Source organism: Microtus ochrogaster, unplaced genomic scaffold (assembly GCF_000317375.1).
Source record: "Microtus ochrogaster isolate Prairie Vole_2 unplaced genomic scaffold, MicOch1.0 UNK21, whole genome shotgun sequence".
Taxonomy (NCBI): Eukaryota; Metazoa; Chordata; class Mammalia; order Rodentia; family Cricetidae; genus Microtus; species Microtus ochrogaster.
In genome coordinates this window covers 4636268-4657294 of record NW_004949119.1, presented here as the reverse complement: position 1 = coordinate 4657294, position 21027 = coordinate 4636268, and the positions used below count along the sequence as shown (strand labels likewise).

Below are 21027 nucleotides of genomic sequence, written 5' to 3'. Positions count from 1 at the left end.
TACAAGAGGCATCAGTGAACCCCATCATAATATTTGCAGCTTAGAGAGTAACACAAAGGCAGGGATTTCTTTCTTTTCTTTCTTTTCTTTCTTTTCTTTTTTTTTTAATCTAGTAAAATATGTGATCATTTTGAAGTAAGGCCAGGCCCCTGGCCAGTGTTTCTGGAAGATGTTGCTTTGCTCTTGCTTAAAAACAGAATGCTGATGGAAAGTGGAATGAAATGTTGTTACAGATGCTCAGCTCTGCGTTAAGGCTGTTGGAATTACCGCCACATCTTAAATCAATTCCCAGAGCATTGTCTGGAGGTTATGTCACTGAAATAATGAATCCTCTTTAGTCAAGAAAACGCAAACATGTTAAAACATCATTGTAAGTTTAAATTAAACTCCAGCGCAAACCAGGGGATCTGAAGCCTCATTAGACCGGCCTGACATTTTTCTAACGCTGACTCTTCTCCCCAAACTGTAAAACTGTTAGATTCAGGGCCTATTAGACAAGAGAGCACTGGGAAGTTACAACAGAACATTAAGTGTTATACTTAGGGATGTGCAAAAACAAGCCCTTGAATTTTATGAGGACTCGGAGACTGGAGAGAGTTTGCCTCCTATAAAAATTCCACATTAGATTCCCGAACTTGTTTGTATTTTGAAGAAGCTGGTAACTCAGGCTTCTTTAAAGGAGCATGTCTTCATGCAGCTCACTCCACGCAGAGGCCAGGGAACATGCTAGGAAGGTATATTGCAATTAGCCAGAAAGCAGGTTCAATGCAAGCCCGTGGGTATGCCTGCTTGCGAGGCAGTGGTTTGCTACTTCAACATGTTTGTCTTTCATGAAAGTGAGTAAATTTCAGTCTCTCCTTTAATCCCATTTTTATTTCTCCCATGTAGTCATAGAAGCCATGAAACAAGAATCATATCTTAGAGCTCAGCTAGAAGGTTTTCTAGATCTGCTTTTTTTTAATATACAGAAAGTGGTGGAACCCATAGAAAGGATAATAATTAAATATGTTTTATGTCCTACTTAGTAAGGAGAATTTATCCATGCTCCGCTTCTGAGACCTAAGCCATGTGTAATGTTACCCATTACACAGCATTCATATATTTAAGCTGAGGACATTTTCCATCCCAGCTCTTCGGGGACCAGATTTCCAGGCTCCAAATAAAGCTTTGAACATGGTTCCATTGAAGTGAACAAATCCCAGCTTAAATGCACTATGATTATGATGGATGATCTCTCAGAGTTGCAATGAAAATAAATAGTTGCCTTGCATAGAAGCAGGCATCACACTCCTTCCGCAGTAAGGTGTCTCCCCGGAGCTGGCTAACACATATTAACTTACAGATCTCCCATCTGAAGAGCCGTGGCAGCAAACAGCCGAGGCTACATAAACGGAAAAGGGATGCTTATTCCAAGAGGATATTTTCTTAGAGGCCCAGAGCTAACGGGGAAGGAAAAGTTCAGCAAAGAATTCAGCAGAAAAGCCAATGAAAGTAACTAATAGAGACTCTTTCCATAATTGGCCACAACCACGGTGACGTGTGGTGGTCTTGAGGAATGCTGGCATTTGACTTGGATAGACGAAAGACCTTTTGGGGCATTGCTCTGTAAGCTTATGAAAGAAGAAGAATAATTTATGCCCCCAATAAACATACTTTTGCTCTCAAAAATAAAACACTCATTTAAGTGGTGTGTTAACAACTATCCGGGTCTCCCTGTTGCAGTTTAACAGTGACCCATATTCAAAGGTGACCTTGGATTATGCAAAGAATCAATGCAAGACTTCCTTCTCCAGCCTAAGGTGGGGAAATGTAAAAGTCTATTTAGGCATGTGTGTGAGCACGTACACACACTCACACTTTAGCCTGCTTTGAATTGCTTTGGATGCCTGTCCCCTGTCCTCTGAAAGGAAGATGAATTCAGGTCAAACTCAGAGTGCCTGTTTGCTGGCTGAGAGATGCATATCAACTCTAAGTGATTTTTTTCAATACCATTTATGTGGCTTGTATTTATTTCTTTAATCTTTTAAGTGCTGCTTAGTCTCAGTGTGATTTGCTGTGGATACTCATTTCTGATAAGACGTGATATCCTCCCAGCCACATAGCCCCAGCCTGGAGCACTAGGTGACTGATAGGGTCTCAGCCTGAGTGGAGCCTAGGGTGGGAGGTGGGGGTGGAGGAGGGAGCAGGTGGCAGGGAGAATGGGTTGTGAGCCTTTGCAGGTCCTTTCTGGCCTTGATTCCAACTGGTATTTCTCTCATCCAGTCACATCATTGTCCCCTTGCCTTGGGTCAGTCAGAATGAGGTAACCCCAAACCGACAGTAGGGCAGAGGCGAAGAAGTGTGACATTCTGAAGCAAATCTGGCGGTCAGTCAGTCAGATGGAACCCCTTTGGTGTGCCCATGTTTCTTTAAGGTTTTCAGAGAGGCGCTCTAGAGAGCATGCTCTGTTATTGGTCATCTGGACAATAGCAAGCAGCTGAGCTTGCTGCCCCCACCCCCTCCAAGCCTCATACACATTAACATACACCAAGCTTCTTTTGATGTTGTCACTACTAATATTTCTCTTCTTAGCTTTAAGGTAACTTCCATGCATTCTGAGTTTCAGGGCTGTTTCCTCCTAGTCATATGACAATCAACTCTGAAACTCCGAGGACCCTCTATTCCCATCTCGACATGGCAGTGTTAGCCTGGACTGTGTGAGGGTGGGGAGAGCAGGGCTAGAGTTTTGTTGCACATGTCTTTGGGTGACAGTCTGGGCGAGTATTACCCAGCCGCGCTCTTAGAAAGCAAGCATGGTGCAGGCTAACCCGTCTCCACTGCTTCTTAGTGGGTGTCTCTGGGCAAAAGCAGCAGAGTGCAGTGTGCTGTGTTGTCTGTGAGTAAAGCTTCACATTGCTTAGTGATCTGTGTGGTTCAGACATTTGGAAAGCAAGCTTATGGTTTCCAGGCCCTCTCTGCCGCCCTCCATCCCCCACCTGCCACCGCCTCCTCTGTGGGTGTCATCCTTCAGTGACAGCCTTCTCCTTCATTCCAGTGCTCTTCTCCAGCCCCAAGTACGCTCCCTGGTGGCCGCTGCAAGGAAGAGAGCTGAGCTGGGCTGGTGACTCTTGAGCCCACATGCACTTGGGTTCCCAGCCCTGGGAACCCTGCCAGTGAAACATGGGCAGCTCAGGCCTGGATCCCTGCCTCTCTTCAAGGCTCTTGCTGTGGGTGCAAGGGTTGGGAACCAGTTATGTTGGTTCATTTGTAGAAGCAGCAGGCTGGCTGTTAATCCGCTACCTCAAATACAACTCTATTTCTGATTTTGGTTACAAGAAAATTCGTTTGATTATTCAACCAAGCAAAGTATTAATTCCTAACCAAAATTAACTCCTAAAAATAATGATATGTATTTTTATACGTAGATAAAATCACTACTTCTCATTCTTTCTTACACCAGGGCATTTATAGGTTGTTCTAGTCTCTTTCCAGTGCATGTTCAAGGGTTGGTGCATAAAGCAGTATTGCTTCACCCTCCTCTCAGCCGGCCTCTCTGACTAACGCATTCTGTCTTTGTTACTGGGCCTCTAAAGGCAGCCCTGACTCTCTAGTGAGTGACTGAGCCTTGAATGTGTGTCCTTTGATATCTTGCCTGTGTTTCGCAGTCTTCCCTCAAACTGTTCATAATCTCACAAGCTGCCTGTATTTGCAGTTGAAGATGAGCAGCCGCCAACGCTGTCACCCAAAAAAAAGCAACGTAATGGGGGTATGAGGAACTCACCCAACTCCTCCCCGAAGCTGATGAGGTAAGTGGATCCCCCAGCATGGTCACCTCCCCAGCTCCATCTCCTGCCTCTCCACCTGCCCAAGCCCAGGCCCAGACCTTCCTCCTCAGTCAGCTCCATGGGGGAGGGGAGAGAGATCGTTACATGGCTTCGTAAAGGCTGGAGTATTTATTCTGTCAGCTTGACAGCAGTTAATGATAGAGCTGAAAAAATTCTGTCACGAAAAACAGTTTGAAAAGCTGTTTGAAAAATACATAGGCTTTAAAGTCTTAGCTGTCACCATGTCCTGTCTGTGTGTAGTTACTAAACAGCAGTGGCACTAATGACACCGGGAACCAATCAGAGGAACTCTGTGGTTAGTTTGCCTGCGGCAAGACTCTTTCTGCTGGAGTCCCTCTGAGGACTGGTTTCTGTACTTAAGGCCATATGTGAGATGTATCATCACAATCAAAAATGAACCTGAAGATTACCTTCCTTTTATCCTGTCGATGAAAATCAAATTTCTGTTAATTGATTTTGACTGAGAAAAAAAAAAGTTTAATAATCCATGGGCTTGCCAATGCAAAGTTCAAAAGTAATCCAGTTCTGCTCAGGTTAAAAGCAATATTAATTATGGAACTGGTTGTGCTAGCAACCTTCCTTTTTTCCTTCCTTCCTTCCTTCCTTCCTTCCTTCCTTCCTTCCTTCCTTCCTTCCTTCCTTCCTTCCTTCCTTTCTCTCTCAGTCTATCTCTCTTTTCCTTTCTCTTCTCCCCATTTCTAAACTATGACATCATCTAATAATTAACAAATTAAAACAGAGTCTCAGTACAACTCTACAAGTTCCTGTTTGGGCAAATTCTCCTTGTGTCACCTTTGTCTCTTTGATTGTTCCCCAGTCCCAACATCTATTTCCTCAAACCTCTTAACTCTCCCACACTTTCATGAGAAGGAATGATTTCAGGTCCTGGAGATAGTTCGAAGGGTAAAGGGTTTGCTTTACAAACTTAAGACCTGAGTTTGAGACCCACGATCCACGGGTTCTGGGGAGGAGCCAGGTGCAGAGGCTCATGGGTAATACGAAAACTGGAAAGAAAGAGACAGGTGGGTTCTTGAGGCTTGCTGGCCAGCTACACTGGACTACTTGGTTAGTTGTAAGTCAGAGAACTCTAAGTGAGAGACCCTGTCTCAAAAGAAAAGGTGGATAGTGCCTGAGGAATGAAGTTGTGCTCTGGGGTGTGTGTGTGTGTGTGTGTGTGTGTGTGTGTGTGTCTGCGCGCGTGCACTCTCATGTGTTCTACAGAGAGAGCGGGAGGGAAGGGACTGAGATTTCAGAACTGTACTGCTCACCTTCTGGAAATCCCTGCCTTTCTGAAATCGCTTTCCTCTTCCATGGCCAAGGACCCCTCTCCTTTAGTTTCCTGACGTGCACTTCTCCACCGTGTGCCTGCCTCACCTCTGTCCACCTATCTGAGTCATAGATTGGGACTTGTCTTTCAGGGATGGGGATGTGGATTCCCAGTGGCAGATCCACCTGGCCCTTTCTCTCTCTCTTGTCATGTGTGCCCCTCTCTGCTCCGTGAAAGGCTTCCTTCAGTGTCCTAATCCTCCTCTGTGCAGCCTTGCTGGGGCTCTGCTGATTTACACGCATGTTTACAGTTTACTACGAGAAGGAATAAAATGCACCAGCTGCCAAGCCACTGGGTTTTATGACGCCAGTTGTCAGCCTAGCATTCAAGTCCTATTTACTCACCTTTAGGTAATCGGCTTATCTAATGCTAATAGTTTTCTCCATTTAAAGGAGAGAAAAGCCCAAGTGCTTTCTTTTGCCTAAATTTAGAGAAGCAAATAAATAAATAAAGAGGAATCTGAAAAATGTGAAACCTTGGGAGCCCAATTCCCTGTCCCTGTTTGCTATGTAAAGTATGACTCGTCGCTTTGATCTTGAGCAATAATAATTCTGAGGAGTTACACTGTTTTCATATGCTTCAAAGCTGTGTCAAAGTTTTGCTGCTTAAGGGTACTTCTTTATTCTGTTGGCTCTTGGGTACCAAGATGACAGGTCTCCTGTAAGAGGTGGAGGCTTTTTTAAGTCGTAGCCTTCAGCAAAACATCAAATTACCAAATCCAGGGTAACATACTTCTACACAAATGCCTTTCCTGTAGATATATTATAGCATATATATTAAATACTTTAGTGTTACGTGCTACATTTTATGTGCAATAGAAAGTGATGGTTTGAAGTAGCCTTGGGGGGACTTTTTTCCATAAGCAGAGAAAGCTAGTGTATACCATATCAAGTATGGTTTTTACAGGACTTTCTGCCCGAAGGCCTTTGTAAATAAGTAATGATCAACAGATTGGCTGTGGGTTTTTGAAAAGCATGCCCATGTCAGTTTGCATGATGGGGGAGAATTTTCAAAGTGGATCTTGCTTTCATTGCCTGCCTGAGAGGGGCTGAGGGAGACAGCCATCCCAGGCCAGAGCTGTCTTCTTCGTAGTACATCAGAATAGCTAAATGGGGGTCAGGTGGCGAGCCAAAACTTGCCAAGCTGCAAAACCCAGGCTTCTTCTGTCGGTGCCCATGGACTGCCCATCCCTCCAAAGTCACCATCATCGGATGCCTTATCTCACCTGTGCAATGGCCTCCATCAGAGCTTCCCTGGGAGAGCCGTGCGAGTCAGGACACTTCTCTTTGTCTTTTTTCTCCCAGGTGACATTCTCCAGCTAATTTCAGAGAAGCAGGGACAGGGCCTCTGCTGGGTTCTCCATTTTCCTTCCCATCCAGTCTAGCGATGAAGGACCCAGCCACGGGGCCTCCTACTTGGCCTTTGCACTGTCAGTGAAGCCCCTGGTTCCTGTGCTTTCCAGATCCCTTTTGCTGCTGCACACCCAGCTCCTTCCTGCTTCCTCCTATCTCCTCAAACACCCCCTTTTTACTCTTCAGAAGATGGGACTCGCCGGTCCCGTTCCTCATGAGCCCTCCCCCAGCCCAGATCCATAAAGAAGCTAATGACTTAGTTGAAGTGGACTTTCGAGCAGAATCAATCATTGTGAGTATGGGCAGGTTTTAGTGGCCTATGGGTGGTGATACAAATCGCTCCAGAGAAACTCAGAGCCCAGAATGGCCTGTGATGGTCTGTAATTTACTACCCTGCGCTTCGACAAACAAAACAGGCCCCTGAGTGAGGACGTCCTCCAAATCATGTGCCAGCAGAAAATGTGGGAACTCTGCACTAATGGCCCCATCTCCCATTTGTTCTGGTGTCAGGCTCACCCTGACGACTCAGTGCCACTTCATTCTCTGTGTGATCATTACCTGAACAGCCTTGTTTTTGTTGTGTGTTTGTGTGTCTGGATTTGGAGGTAGTAGATACTTTAGTCAGCCTGACAGAGCCGGAGCCGTGGCACTGAGGCTGGATATGCGTTGACAGACAATCTTTGGCACTGTACCCACTGAGAAGAGAGTCATGGTGTCCCTGAGTCTTTGTCTCTCTCTCTCTCTGTCTCTCTGTCTCTCTCTGTCTCTCTGTCTCTCTGTCTCTCTCTGTCTCTCTGTCTCTCTCTGTCTCTCTCTCTCTCTACTTCTTTGCTGGTTTCTTAATCTGGAGTTAGTGGAAGAACTTCTCCCATTCTCTACGCAGACACCACACCTGCTGCCTAGTTCTCCCTCCCCAGTGGATCTCTGCTTTGGAGCGTAACCGTGTCTCTCCTCAGCCGTAAGTCCCCACAGGGCAAGAATTTGATGAAAGCTGTCTAGAAAGTTAGGAAAGCAAGTTCCAATCTGCTGCCCGCCGTGTGATGAGCGGCTCCCCACCCAGGGATCTCAAAGCGAATCACCTTGAGTTTGTCACAGCCATATTGGAGGGATTGTTTTCTCAAGTGCTTTCTCCGCTGATGAGAAGCTGTACTTGGGCTCTCACACGTGTTCTCAAAAGGAATCCCAGATGGCTGTGTGTGCCTCAGGTGCCGGTTCACAAAACAGATTAACTCTCAGTGCACAAATGTTCCCTGAGGGCCTACTGTGTTGCACATGTTGTGGGAAGTCATTGAGGGATCTCAAGTATGGTGTGGTAGAGGGGAATCCAGTCTTCAAAATGAGACAGGGAAGCCCGCACTGCACAGTCGAGTAAGGGTTTATAGTGCCTGTGAACATGGAAATGCTGCTGTCCCTCTGAGCGGTTGTGGCTGATTTGTGAAGGAGGTCCCATTTGCCATCATTATAGGAGAGTCTCTACTGATGTCGCTACCACCTCTGGCTCATGGTTGCCCGAGCATTATTTCACGAGTGTTGTGCATGTAAACTCATTGATAACTGGAGCTCTCTTAGCAAGTGTATGTTCCCCATATGACAAATGAAGAAGCTTGGACATAGAGAGGTGAAGTCCATCACATCTGGGGAAGTCTCACATCTTAGAAAGATGGAGGAAAGAGTTGTTGCCCTTAGACCACTGTACATGGCATATTATGACGGCACTGAAGGGTCCATAGAGTAACATCACTGGAGTTGAAAATGTGTATTTATTCTAGCTTCCCAGTCACGGAGGATCTTGCCTGTTGTAAGCATCAGGAAACTCTTGCAGGTTTTGGAGGCATTGGTACCCTAAGTTGGGTGTGGAAGGATCATTGCTAATAGCATGAAGGTGGCCATGGAGTCCCCCATCAGGACCTTTCTGCACTTGTAAATGTGGAGATGTGTAGGAGGGAGCCCACCCAACCTCAGCCTCTGTCATGGTTTTCTGAGTACCAAGGTCTCAGTTTAGGTCACGTGGTATTTCTGACATCAGTTTTGCAATCTGAACAAGGCAGAGAAGCATAAAAATGAAGATTTCTGTGGGATGTGTCAGGCAGACAATTAATACAGGGGTATCTCTTGCCCAGGCTAGCACAGATAATTAATGATGCCCCAAACAGAGACATTAAGCTCTTAGAAGAACACTTCATGTCGTGAGACCCGGAAGCATTAGCCCCCAGTTTCCTGAGAAGGAAGGGAATAGGATTTGAGGGAGCAGACTGTTCTCTTGGGCACTGCCTGATCAGTAGGTGAAATGAACATCTACTTGTTAAGTTACATCTCCTCTCTTTTCACTCATACCTTTCATGGGGACCTTTTGTTCGGACTTCTCATACCAGACCCTGCCAGTGAGACAGATTCTAATAATAGGAAATGGAAAATTGGCCTGAAGCCCACTCAGGGTTGCAGGCAGAATGCCACTCTCACAGCTTTTCCACTGGGCAGAGAAAGAAGGAAGGCAGGAGACAGGTTAGCTAAGTAAATCCATCCCCTAACGCACAAGCTAACAGCTTGTGACAGTCCCCCATGGGACCAGAGAATGAAAACATCATGGGTGTCATAATTCCAGGGTTTGGAGGGACTTGACATAGGAAGCAGGACAAGTTTGTGCTCAGCTGGAGGGCATTGTCCTTTCACTTCAGAGGCCTCATATAGAACCAAGGACCATGTCCACTCCCTGAGACATTTCTTCAGCACAACAGCAGTAACCTCTGTTTTCCACTGAGGAGGACACCTAGTAAGTGATACTGTGTTAGGGGGAGATGGGAAACACTGATGCAGTTAGAACCAGGGAAGCTGAGAGGGTCCCATGTTTACACAGGGTGGCTAAAGCATGGTGTGAAAGTTTTGTTTAGGTGGCTCCATGGTTGGCTATCTGGAAGAGAGCAGTGGCTGAGTCCCAGAAGGCCACATCTCAGAGGCAATGCTGGCTGTCAAGAGGGTAGACGCAGAGTAGAAGGATTCTGGCAGGTACCAGGCCGTACAGTTCAGTATCTTCACAACAGAACAGAAAATATTACTTACCAGGAGCCAAAAGGCACTCGGGAGTGGAACGTATCTGCCCAGAACCATCTTCTTAGTAGAACCAATGCAAGAAGAGAAACTTGAAGTGATGGGCCCCACCTTTCAGAAGTATTCATGTTTTACACCAGAGCCTGAATAGTTCCTTCATTAATAACATCTGTCTGGACCACTAAGGACGTCACACCTGGTTCCTCCCTGCTGAGTACTTAGGGCAGCTGGCTCCAGGCAAACTCCAGGCAGCCTTGATTGCTTAAAGACATACTTTATAGTCTTCCTTCCCACCATGATGCCCTTCTTAATGGCATATAGCCTGTCTTAACTCAAATACACTATTTGTGAAAAATATTAGAAAAGACCAGAACAAGTCATCAAAAGAGAACAAAAGAAATGGGCTCCTGCTGGGTATACATTCTGGACCGCATAATAGGTCTAGTGATGTTCAGAGACAAGAGCTTTTTGACTGGTTCTTACTGTAATCCTGGTTGCTTATTGAGCATTCGCTGTGTCCTCTACTGGTCGCTGAAAAATGCACAGGGGAGAAAATGCAAATCCAAGTCCTCCCAACGCTTAGCGTTTAGTGAATGAGACAGACACACAAATTCTTGTCTCCCAAGGAACAACTCATACTTCTATAGGAAAAGAGTCACAGAAGTCACTGAAACCAAGGATGAACTATGTTAGCTGAAAGATGAAGACTAAGAAACACTCGGCACAACGGCATCTGATAGCACAGATGCTCTGTTCCTTGTGAAGGGGTTGTGCTCACATTTCACCCCCCTGCTGCCCATTGCTGGGAGCCCGCTGCAGGATGGGGTCAGCCTCTGTCTGTGGGGGATGTTCGTGATGATGGAAAAGGCCTTACCCTGTGATGAAACGTTAAAGTGGGGAGAAGGGTGAAATTCTGAAGCCGCCTAGCTGCTTCCTTCTTTCTGGACATTGTTGGGCTGGCTTCTTGTGTTTTAATGTAAGTTTCCGAAGCCCAGTGTTGAACTCAAAGCCACACAGTAAACTGGGATTTGCTATATTCAGCTGTAAGGGGAACTCTACTCTTTATAATATAATTCGACTTTCTCACAGCAGGTTTGCTTGGAAAGGGATTTGCGGTTTAGCTTCAGGCTCTTGTCTTCAAGGCAAGCTTTTTGTGTCTCTGCTGTGGCAGGGCATTTAGTTCACTTCCTGAGATTAATTGATGGCAAGTGGCATTCCTTGCTCTGCACACCCTCCAAACAAAGATCTTTTATTCTCCTCTTGAAGTCAGGCATACTTAATTTCTAGCTGTGGACATTGGAGGTAGGAATTGAGAGGCAAGGAGCAAAGAGAAAGAAAGGAAAAAAACAAAAACAAAACAAAACCTAGCTCACTGGGGCTGCTGTGTTATAAATAATGGGCATTCCTAAACCAGCCTTCAGATCTTTGGCACATGACAAAGACTCACACAAGCCTTAATTGATTTTTGAGCCACTCCTTAGCACATTGTCTTGACAAGGGCTCACGGGGGTAATTTTCTACTGAGTATTCATGCAAGCTGTGCACTTCATACATACCCTTGATGTTGTTTGCCCTCTCTTTACAGCTTAAGGCATTGTGGCTTGGGCTACAGGGGAGCAGAAACAAGACACAGCTGCCTCCTGCAGGGGGGAAGGGGGGAGCCCAGCAGGACTGGCTTCCGGTCAGTCAGACCTCCTCTTTCAAAGCCTTGTTTCCCTCTTTCTCACAGTTCCACTGAAGCCATGCTGCTGTCCCCCCCCCCCCCCGCCCCATGCACATGGGTTGTTGGTAACAGAAAATGCCAATGAGTGTTAGTTTGATGAGCACGTGACAAAATGTGGGGGGAAATTTTAGCATGGTAACATTTGTAAGGTTTCAGTTTATGGGAACTCTGTCATGGAGTAGGATAGCCAACAGAAGTAGTCCTATATTTTTCTCGTTGGCTTTTCCACTCTGCTTTCTTCCTTTTGGTCATATCAGAGGCACCAAAGCAGGACTATAGTCTTCTCCAGCAGTAAAGAGCAGTGGGGATGGTAGCAGTAAACACTTGTTAAAGCCCATCTGCTGAGTTGTTCGCTCCATGTGTGATGTGGCTTTGCTTCTGTATGCCCAAGGTTGAATCTATTGCAAAATGATATCTAACACTCCCTGTTTGACTGATTGAAAAGCTGAAGCAGGGTACAACTTGGCAAGTATGAAGCAGGCCAGGATTTGAAGACATGCACTTTTGCCTCTGTGCTTAGGGACCTTACGCACTGTGTGAATTGCCTCTGAGGAAATAGGAGGTTTCCCGCCTTTATTGGTATCAATCCCTAAACACCATTGGCGAAACTACACTTTTAGGTCAATTGAGCGGACTGACTAGTGAACAAACTTCCTCTTCTCTCTAGAGTTAGGCTGTCACTTGTAATGTACCCCAATGCAGGTTAAAGCTCAATAAACATTACTACTCAAGTAGAGCTGAATAATTAGGGGCAGAAAGTTTCTTTCTCAAAGTTCTAGTGGCTAAAAGTTCAAGGTCAAGCCTTCACAAGGATTGCTTCTTTTTGAGTTCCTGGAGAAGGAACTGATTTAGCCTCTCTTCCCAATCTGTTGATCTCTCTCCTTCTCCAATACTTTATTGTGGCTTTTGTTCTGTCGATGTCTGAGTCTAAAATTTCACTCTTGATATATTAAAAAAAATCAAGTGATGACCCATCCCAGTGATCTTTCTTACTTTTATAAATAGCATGACTCAAAATCTGGTCATATTATTCTAAGGTACTGAGGGTGAAGATCTTAACATACAAATGGCACACCTGTGCACAGCAGTGAGCTAGCAGCTGCAGCTGTAACCCATCACATCCACTTTCTGTCCCTTTAAAATAAGACAAAGGCTCTGGCACGTCTTAAGTGACAAATGTGCCTTGTATTAATTGAAGAGCTTTCTAGAAGAGTTGTGGATTGCTGTGTAGGTTGGAAATTTCATTCCATGAAAGGGGCTAGTATTTAGTGTTGGTCATCAGCTTCACTAGGTATCGGAGCTTATTGAATTTATTGAAGGTCTTTACAAGTACCTGTGATCATCATCCTGCAAGCTGAAGATGCTGGGATGCCTTGCTCAGAGAGGCTTCCCATGAACCTCCTTTCACATGTGTAGCAACCTGCCTGGTTCCTCCTGATCTACCTGGACCACAATGTTAGCTGGTATGCTTAATGGCATAAACACAGGCTGTCTTCCAAAAGAACAATTTGTAGAATCCCTGACCCTGAAGACACCCACCATTGAAAGAAAGACACTTGAAATTGCTAGAGGGACCCACATGGTAAAGAAACCCGTCCTGTTTGGCCCAGAATAATCCTATATTCTCATGCCACTGGGATGAATCACACTCCAGTACCACCCCCCCCTTCACTGCAGAATCCAGGGACCATAGCCTTCAATGGGACTGTAAATCAATCAGTCTTCAGTGCTTCTGACCCCACTCTCCAAAAACCTTTCTTTTCTTATCCACTGCCTTCTAGCCTCTCTCAGCTCAGCAGTGGTCCAATCTCTCCCCAAGAAGAACCTACTGCTTCAAACATGAAGGTCTTCTAGGCTCCCCAGCATTTTTAAGTCACCCCTAAGAGCCCTAGCTCTTGTACCTTGCAAAAAACTCATTTTCAATATTCCATTTTATGTAACATTTTTTCCTTTTTGGAATCACGCTGCTGGGTCTACCTGATGTCATGAGTCAGTCTGTTCTTTGGGTCAGTTGGCTCATCCTTCTGTTGACTGCCAGTGCTCGTTTAAGAACATTTCCTACAGTGTCTCTCAGGCTTCTGTGGCTTCCGTTAAGCAGCGGAAAACCAGATGTGTCCAACCGCCACTTTTGGTTACCATTTTGTGGCTGCATAGACCTCATTTCTTTGAGTGAATCCTGATGGCTGCTGGTGGAACAACACTAACTCACTTTTCACAGCTTGTCAGCTATTCCTATGACCCTTGTCTTAGGGGTCAACTGTTGCTTTGTTGTTCCCCCTCCTAACTTCCCTGATACTAACCAATGTGGAACAAACAGGTTGTTTCTTAAAGCCTTCATAGCCACATTGTCTTGCATGCTAATTTACTATAGCACACACCCTAGTGTACCATGACCTTTGACCTATGTTTTTTCCCTGCTACATGTGAACCTTCCTTTGACATTGTTACATCCTCCTTTTCTGGCTTAGAATAGGGATCTCATGCTTATTGATAACTTTACTGATTAAAGAGACCAAAGTTGGAACTTCAGGTGCCTTGTCTGTTCTCCAAAGTAAATATCTGCATTCAGGGAGATGTCTTTTCTTTTCTTTCTTTCTTTTTTTTTTTCTTTCGTGTGTGTGTGTGTGTGTGTGTGTGTGTGTGTGTGTGTGTGTTCGTGTTCATGTTTCTCAGATCAGACCCTTTGGGGGACATCCTTGGTGAGATCTAGGCCAGACTCAGAGATCTATGTAAGGACAGAGTCTATGTGACGCTCCCCAGAGACTTGCTACATGATTCTGCATGTTAGAGCACAAATCATGGCTTTAAACCCTAGCTGCTTTCCCTAAAGTCCATCCTTAGTTAGTTTATAATTAACTTTCATTGTCACATTTTTTCTTTTAGTGATGGGCAGTTGTCCATCCATTTTTCTTCTTTTCTACCATGGTTACAGGCCATTCTTACCCAGATATACCTTTAAGAATGAACCTATTGTTCCAAGCCAAAACACATCAACCTCTCTCCCAAGGCATTTTTTTTTCAATGAATTTTTGCCTCCCTATTATATCTACAGCTTACCTGGGAATATGTGAATATGGTACTGGCTATCTTTTAAGACCTAAATACACTAGAAGTTGGTCCCAGGCATTTGAAATCTAAGATAATACCCTCTTTCCCACCAACAATAAGGACAAAAGAATATGAACTTGACTCCATCTTCAGTGCAGGTTTAAGATTCTTTTGCAACCCAAAACAAGTTCTTCAAGGGCTAAAAAAAGACTGTACTCTCTCAACCCTCTTCTTTATGGTAGCTTTTGTCCACCTACCTATGACAGATGCTGGATATCTATGGAACTATTCAAGATTTCTCAAAGGTGAATAAGAAAGCCCCTCATGTACTAAAGTGTGTGTGTGTGTGTGTGTGTGTGTGTGTTTTGTGTGAATGTGTATGCAAATGTTGGGGGTGGTTACCCCTATGCATGCATGTGGTGGGCAGAGCTTGAGGCCATATGTCTTCCTTTATTGCTGTCCACTTTAGTCTTTGATACAGGTCTCTCCAGAAATCTCACCAACTAGGCTGTGCTGGCTGGCAGTTAGCTCCCTGGACCTGCCTGTCTTCTCCCTTCATTTCTGGGGCAGCAGTCATCAACCACAGTTCTATAGGTGTCAGGACTCTGAAGCTAAGTCCTTATGCTTGTACAGCAAGCTCTTTACCCACTAACCACCACCTCTTGGTCTCCAGACCATCAAATGATGCTTTCATCATGTTCTGTGACCCATTCAAATCAGTTTTTGAATCAATATTTGCCCCTTTTTAGCATTTATGTTTTTTAATTTTATTTACTTTGTATGGTTGGGAGGGTGGGCATGGATGTATTCATGGTGTGTGGGTGTGGGCACACAAACGCCTGTGTGTGGCAGTCAGAGGACAACCACACGGAGTCGTTTCTCTCTGTACACCTTACACAGCGTCCAGGGATCACACTCAAGTGTCAAGACTTGCACAGCCAGCACCTTTACCAATGATCAATCTTATTGACCCTTATTTTAGCACTTTTGGACACAGCTTTGTATGTGAGAGGTGTCCTGGTACTCTATGGCCCCTGAAGACCTCTCAGCAACTGGGCCTCTGAGATGCTACTCCGAATTGGGTTGTTCTGTTCCTTTAAAGATCAGATGTGACAGTTCCTGCAGTCATCTAGCATGCTCCTTGAAGATGACTCCACAGGATCTCATCACATGGTATTTGTCATTTGCTGTGGCCTCAAAGCAAATCGCCGAGAATGAAAACACACACCGAGTTTCTATCTTCTAGACAGGCCAAGCTAGAGATCCAAAGGCTTAATTTTGTCGTTAAACAAGATTAGAGAGATTGCTGCTCTACCCTCTATGGTCAGAGCACAGAGATGAGAGACACGAGGCATGTCTTGGAAAGAAATATAAAAGCTTAAATAAATACTATTCTTTAATGTTTGAAACAGATCATTTTAAAGGTAGCATCATGTCACTACACCATTTTGAAATTTGAATCTGTTTCTGTCTTCGGTTGAAGTTTGCTTAAGGATAATTTCATTGCAGGATAGATCTTCCTAGGATAATATCTTAATTTTATGTGGTTCGTTGTTGCAGATGCCAACAAGAGCTTCCCACATGCTCAGTGGCTGACCATATCAAAGATAGAGCCAGAGATGATGACTATAGCCTGAGCTGGAGGGCTTGTTTACTATACTGTGTGCATGGTAGAGCTGCCTGATTTCATTGTGATTCCTAAGGTTGTCAGTTAGACCCTGCCAACTCACTGGAGGGGCCTATACAGCCATTCTTCCAGAAGCAGCGGATGTAGTCTTGAGAGTATGAAATGAGTTTATTAAGATGCATCAGAGCTTGAGGCTCTCATCCAAGGAATGCTACGTTGGGAATTGAAGGTGGGGATGCAGAGCCCTGTCATTGGACAGTTAAGCACAAATACAGTTGTCAAGGCGAGGAGAGAGGGTGTTGTTTAGTATTGAAATCATGTATTCCAGATGTGGACATTTGGTAGTCAATCTGCTCTGAAGTGACACGCTGTTGAATCTTTAAAGGCCTTCAGCTGGGGAGAGCGAAATCTGATTGGGCAAATTGCTAAAATATTTAAAGTGCAGCCTGTTAAAGCTTTTACTGCGAAGAGCATCATGTCAGAAGTTGTAGTCAGAAAGAGCGAGTAATTGGCTTTCCATCCTGATGCCAGTCAGCCAGCATGATGCTCTATTCCTATTTCTTCCTCTTCATTGCCAATGCTAATAGCAACTCTTTGGGGTGTGAGTGTGTGAGTGTGTGTGTGCGTGTGCGCGTGTGTGTGCTGGGGAAAGTGGATAGCTAGTAAAACGAGACAACAAGGAATGAGATCGTCATAAAAAGTGAAGCTAACCCCACAAAGTGGCATGAAGCGCATTTACAAAATAGGCAGGAGAAAGGCAGAATTACTACCTGACATAGTCAAGTGCCATCCAGAGGGGTGTGTGGTCTGGGCAGCTGCCTTTCAGGGGACATGCTCTGCAGGAGAGAAGGAAGATGGCCATTGGTGACAGTCACTTTCTCAGCATCTGTCATCTCGGAGATGTAACTCGAGGACCCTTTGCATTTATTATTTATCGCATTTTCCACTTAGGTTTTCCTGCCTTTTCTCCCCAGGCATGACCCCTTGTTAATCCCTGGCAATGATCAGATTGACAACATGGACTCCAATGTGAAAAAGTACGACTCCACTGGGATGTTCCACTGGTGTGCACCCAAGGAGATCGAGAAAGTCATCCTGGTGAGTAAGGGAGTGTGGCCTGGGTGTCCTTCCCCTTTGCCTGGCTGGATGACTTTTGCTCAGAGTAGATTTCCTGACTCAGGAGCAGAGTCCACTGTAACTTGTACTAGCTATTTTTGATAACTAAAATTCTGAGCAAAGAACGAGGTGACTAGATCTCGGATCAGAACTTAAGCTTAAAGGAGAATTTTATTAATTTTTCTCTCAAGAGCAGAATTTTCAATTTCTACATTTTCATCAGGACAATAGTAGTGGTTATGTCCTGTCACAAGGTCTCATGGGAGGGGGGATGCGTGCCGTTCCTGGTCTTCATCTGCTCTGCCATCTGGTAGTTTCATGGCCTTAGGCCGGTTGTTGGACAGTGCATTTTAATCACATTACGTGTGAGGAGACGGATGGGAACTGCTCTAACTTCATGATTGTGAAAGTCCACAGAGGTACTGTCTTTCTTCCCTGTTGCTAGTGTCATGATTATTCTAGTAATATTAACTGCATTATTTTCTGTTATAAGAAAGTTTTGGATTTTTTTGGTATATGTATTTCATGCGTGCTCTTGGTGTGTGTGTGTGTGTGTTTGCACGTGTGCACACACGTGCCAGAGACCAATATCAGGTACATTTCTCAACCTTTCTCTACCTTCTGTTTTGAGTCAGGGTCTCTCCCTGGACCTGGAGCTCAGCGATTCAGCTTGACTGGAGGGCCAGTGATTCTCTGGGCATCCTGCCTCCACCTCCCTTGCACTAGAATTTTGAGCATGCTCCACTACATCCAGCTTTTTCTTTTAAATTATTTTACTTTTTTAAACTTTAATTTACATTCTAACTCAGTTTTTCAGTTCCCCCTCCCATCTACTCCTCCCAATGGGTAAGGACTCCAATCAGGAGTAAACAAAGTCTGGGACATTAAGTTGGGACTGGGCTAGGCCCCATCCTGCTTCTGTTGAGGCTGAACATGGCATCCCACTATAGGGAATGGGCTCTAACAAGCTAGCTCAAGCACCAGGGATAGATCCTGGTCCTACTGCCGGGGACCCCTCAGATAATCTGAGCTTCATGACTGTCTCCCACATACTGAGGGCCCAGTTTAGTCCCACAGAGGCTCCACAGAGTTGGTCTAGAGTTCATAAGTTTCCGTGAGCTTGGTTCAGCTATCTCCAGCTTTTGATTTTTAATGTGGGTACCAATAATCAAACTCAGACTCTCAAGCTTATGTGGCAATTAACTTTATCAACCAAACCATCCCCCAGACCTACAGTAATGTTTCTTAACTAACATGTTTTCGGTCCTTAGCACATGATAAAGATAGGCAAGTGCATTTGCTGAGGATGCCATTGCCGGTCCATGGTCCACCATACAGATCTCAGAGTACTGCTTCAGGGATGGCTTGCAAACATCTCTAGAAATAGCAGGCTTCTCTGTTCTGTCCCAGGAGAACAGAGAGAAATCCACTGTACTCTTTTTGTTTGTCCTGTTAATAACTTTAGGTTTTAATGTCTACATTGGCTTCCCTAGAGTTTATTGTTTTGCTAATCCATGAAAAATGGGTTGCTAGTCAGGAAGGCCAGTCAGATGGGGCTCTTTTTGCCTTGTACCTCCAATCCCCAGATGGCTGTGGGCCTACTTTATATTCAGCTAGGAAAATCCTATCATTTTCAACTTTGGAACCACCCTTCCTTAGCAAGGACTATTCCAGCTGCTTAAAATTGTTTTGTGTGGCCAGGCGGTGGTGGCACACGCCTTTAATCCCAGCACTCTGGAGGCAGAGGCAGGTGGATCTCTGTGAGTTTGAGGCCAGCCTGGTCTACAAGAGCTAGTTCCAGGACAGGAACCAAAAGAGCTACGGAGAAACCCTGTCTCGAAAATCAAAAAAAATTGTTTTATGTGCTAATCCACTAGATTTCCCCCACTGTATTTTAACCAGTGTGTGTGTTTTTGAATGAATTGTAAAAGAGCATTGTGAGCCAATATAGCTTTGCGCTGGAGGTTCTCAGAGTTGTGAAAACTGAAGACTACAGTACATGAAGTCAAATGCTCAGCTAACAGCCGCTGCTGATTTGCCAGAAGGGGAGAGAGTTCTAACCACTTAGATTCTTTGTGGTTGGTCATCTATGGCTTAATAATATGTTGTGTGCTTCACCTGGGTCCAGAATGATCTACAGAAAGTGTGATCAGTATCCCCTTATAGAAGGAAAGAATTTAGGGAGGACAAATTCATCTAAAAAAAAAAAAACAGCATCACTTGAAGAAGCATTGATGCAAACACACCATGTGTTTGGTACCGTTCTTGTTCTGATGGTGTGCAGAACTTTCATTCTAGTGAAGCAGAGGGAAGGCCAGTGGGGAGGTGAGTGAGTCCATGAGAACAAGTTAGATATGAGCGAGGGCTTGGTGAAGCAAATAAAGCAGAATCTTGGGAAGGACAGAGTCCAGAGGTGCTACTGATCAGTAGGATCCAAGAAACCCTCTCTGTAGTAATGAGTAGATGGAATTTTCATCCAGTGTGTGGATGAGAAGAATGGGATGCAGCCCTTGTGTGAAGATGCTAATACAAGCCGTTTATCCTCTGAGTGCAGGGATCTAATGGCTTTGGGCAATTCGGATATAGAAGAAACAGTCCTCTGATTGGAAAGGAAATATAAAATGAACCATGAAACAAACTTTCTGAGTTAAGTGGGATGAACTCAGATTCTTTAGATTCATGGGCTGAAGTAGCCAGGGACGTCCCATCAAATATAAGTAAACCTACTCAGAAGGGGTTGGAGGAGGGTGCATGGAGAAATGCCTGTTTTTTTCTGTTGGGTCTTAAGTGTGGACAAATCAGACTCTCCAGGTTTGAGGTGCAAGACTGGTCCTTTACACCTCCCTCTGGGGGTATAGCTATGGCAGACTAGAGAATTGGTAGGTGCCCCAGGCCTACCTAAGATCCCAAGGCTAGCTTTTGTGCCTGGACCATTCTGCCAGCTGGTGCCTAGCTCTTTTTTGCATTTTTGATTTCCAGCTTCTATTCTTCACCCCATTTGCACTCCCCTGTTGAGAACTAGCTTTGCAGCTGACAAGGCCAATTGAAGATATTCAGGAGCTTCAGTGATAACAACCCCAGAGGGCTTCCATGCAACCTGACTGACTAACTCCTTGTCTTCCCCACAAAGTGGGAAGAGTTGCTGGGAGCTCCATGCCTCCTCAGTCACTTTTCATGAGAAATTTCTTACAGCTTGTGTCTCAGGTTTCCCTTCTATTCTGGGAAAGTGGCAATGATGATAGCTTCGGCTTTATTCTAATAACCAGAGAATAAAAGCTAGCTTCCTCCTCTCCTCAGGGGTTACTGTAATAACCCTGACATTGTCTTGATTTGCAATATTGGCATTTAAGCAATCAATACCTTGATCAATGCTAAGGATTAAATCAAACAGAGGTTGGTATGTGCAGTGGGCATGAATATGCCTCCCCCAATGCATTGTGAGCCTCATAGACCTTATGAGCATGCAGCAAGAAAAGATGGCGGGGGGTGAAAGTGTTGACTAGAAAGAGAAACAGAGCACCACCCCATCCTGACCTCAGTCTCTTATTCTTTTCACCTGTATGGTGAACAATAGACCAGCAATGGACAGATAGCCATTTGTATTTTCTGGATATTTGGGGTCCTCCCCTACATAGAAGTGTTCCTTACTTTATCACCCCTGTGGACCCAGGGCTGGGGCTGGGGAAAGACATTGGCCTCTATCTTCACTCATTGAACTCTAGACTGTTGTTATGACTACCTGTGGTTGTTTATATAAGGTGATTCTTTCTAGGAATGATCCAGGAAACCCCAACGTCTCAACATGGGTTAATGTACCTCTCTCTCTCTCTCTCTCTCTCTCTCTCTCTCTCTCTCACTCTCACACACACACAGCATTCAGAGTGGCTCAGTTACAGAACCAACCAGGTGTCTACCCACAGAGGAATGGGTACAGAGAATGTCTCTCTTTCTCTCTCTCTCTCTTT

General features: G+C 44.9%; 1 protein-coding gene across 16 annotated transcripts in view; it reads left to right on the top strand.

The window, feature by feature from the left end:
- Window positions 1–21027, top strand: part of Kcnma1 (potassium calcium-activated channel subfamily M alpha 1) — a 738489-nt gene that overhangs the window by 638129 nt on the left and 79333 nt on the right. For all 16 annotated transcript variants that reach the window (XM_026789548.1, XM_026789554.1, XM_005367704.3 and 13 more), the window contains 2 exons: window positions 3692–3785; window positions 16921–17044. In XM_026789548.1, coding sequence (XP_026645349.1) covers window positions 3692–3785; window positions 16921–17044 — 218 coding nt within the window. The remainder of the gene's footprint in view (window positions 1–3691; window positions 3786–16920; window positions 17045–21027) is intronic.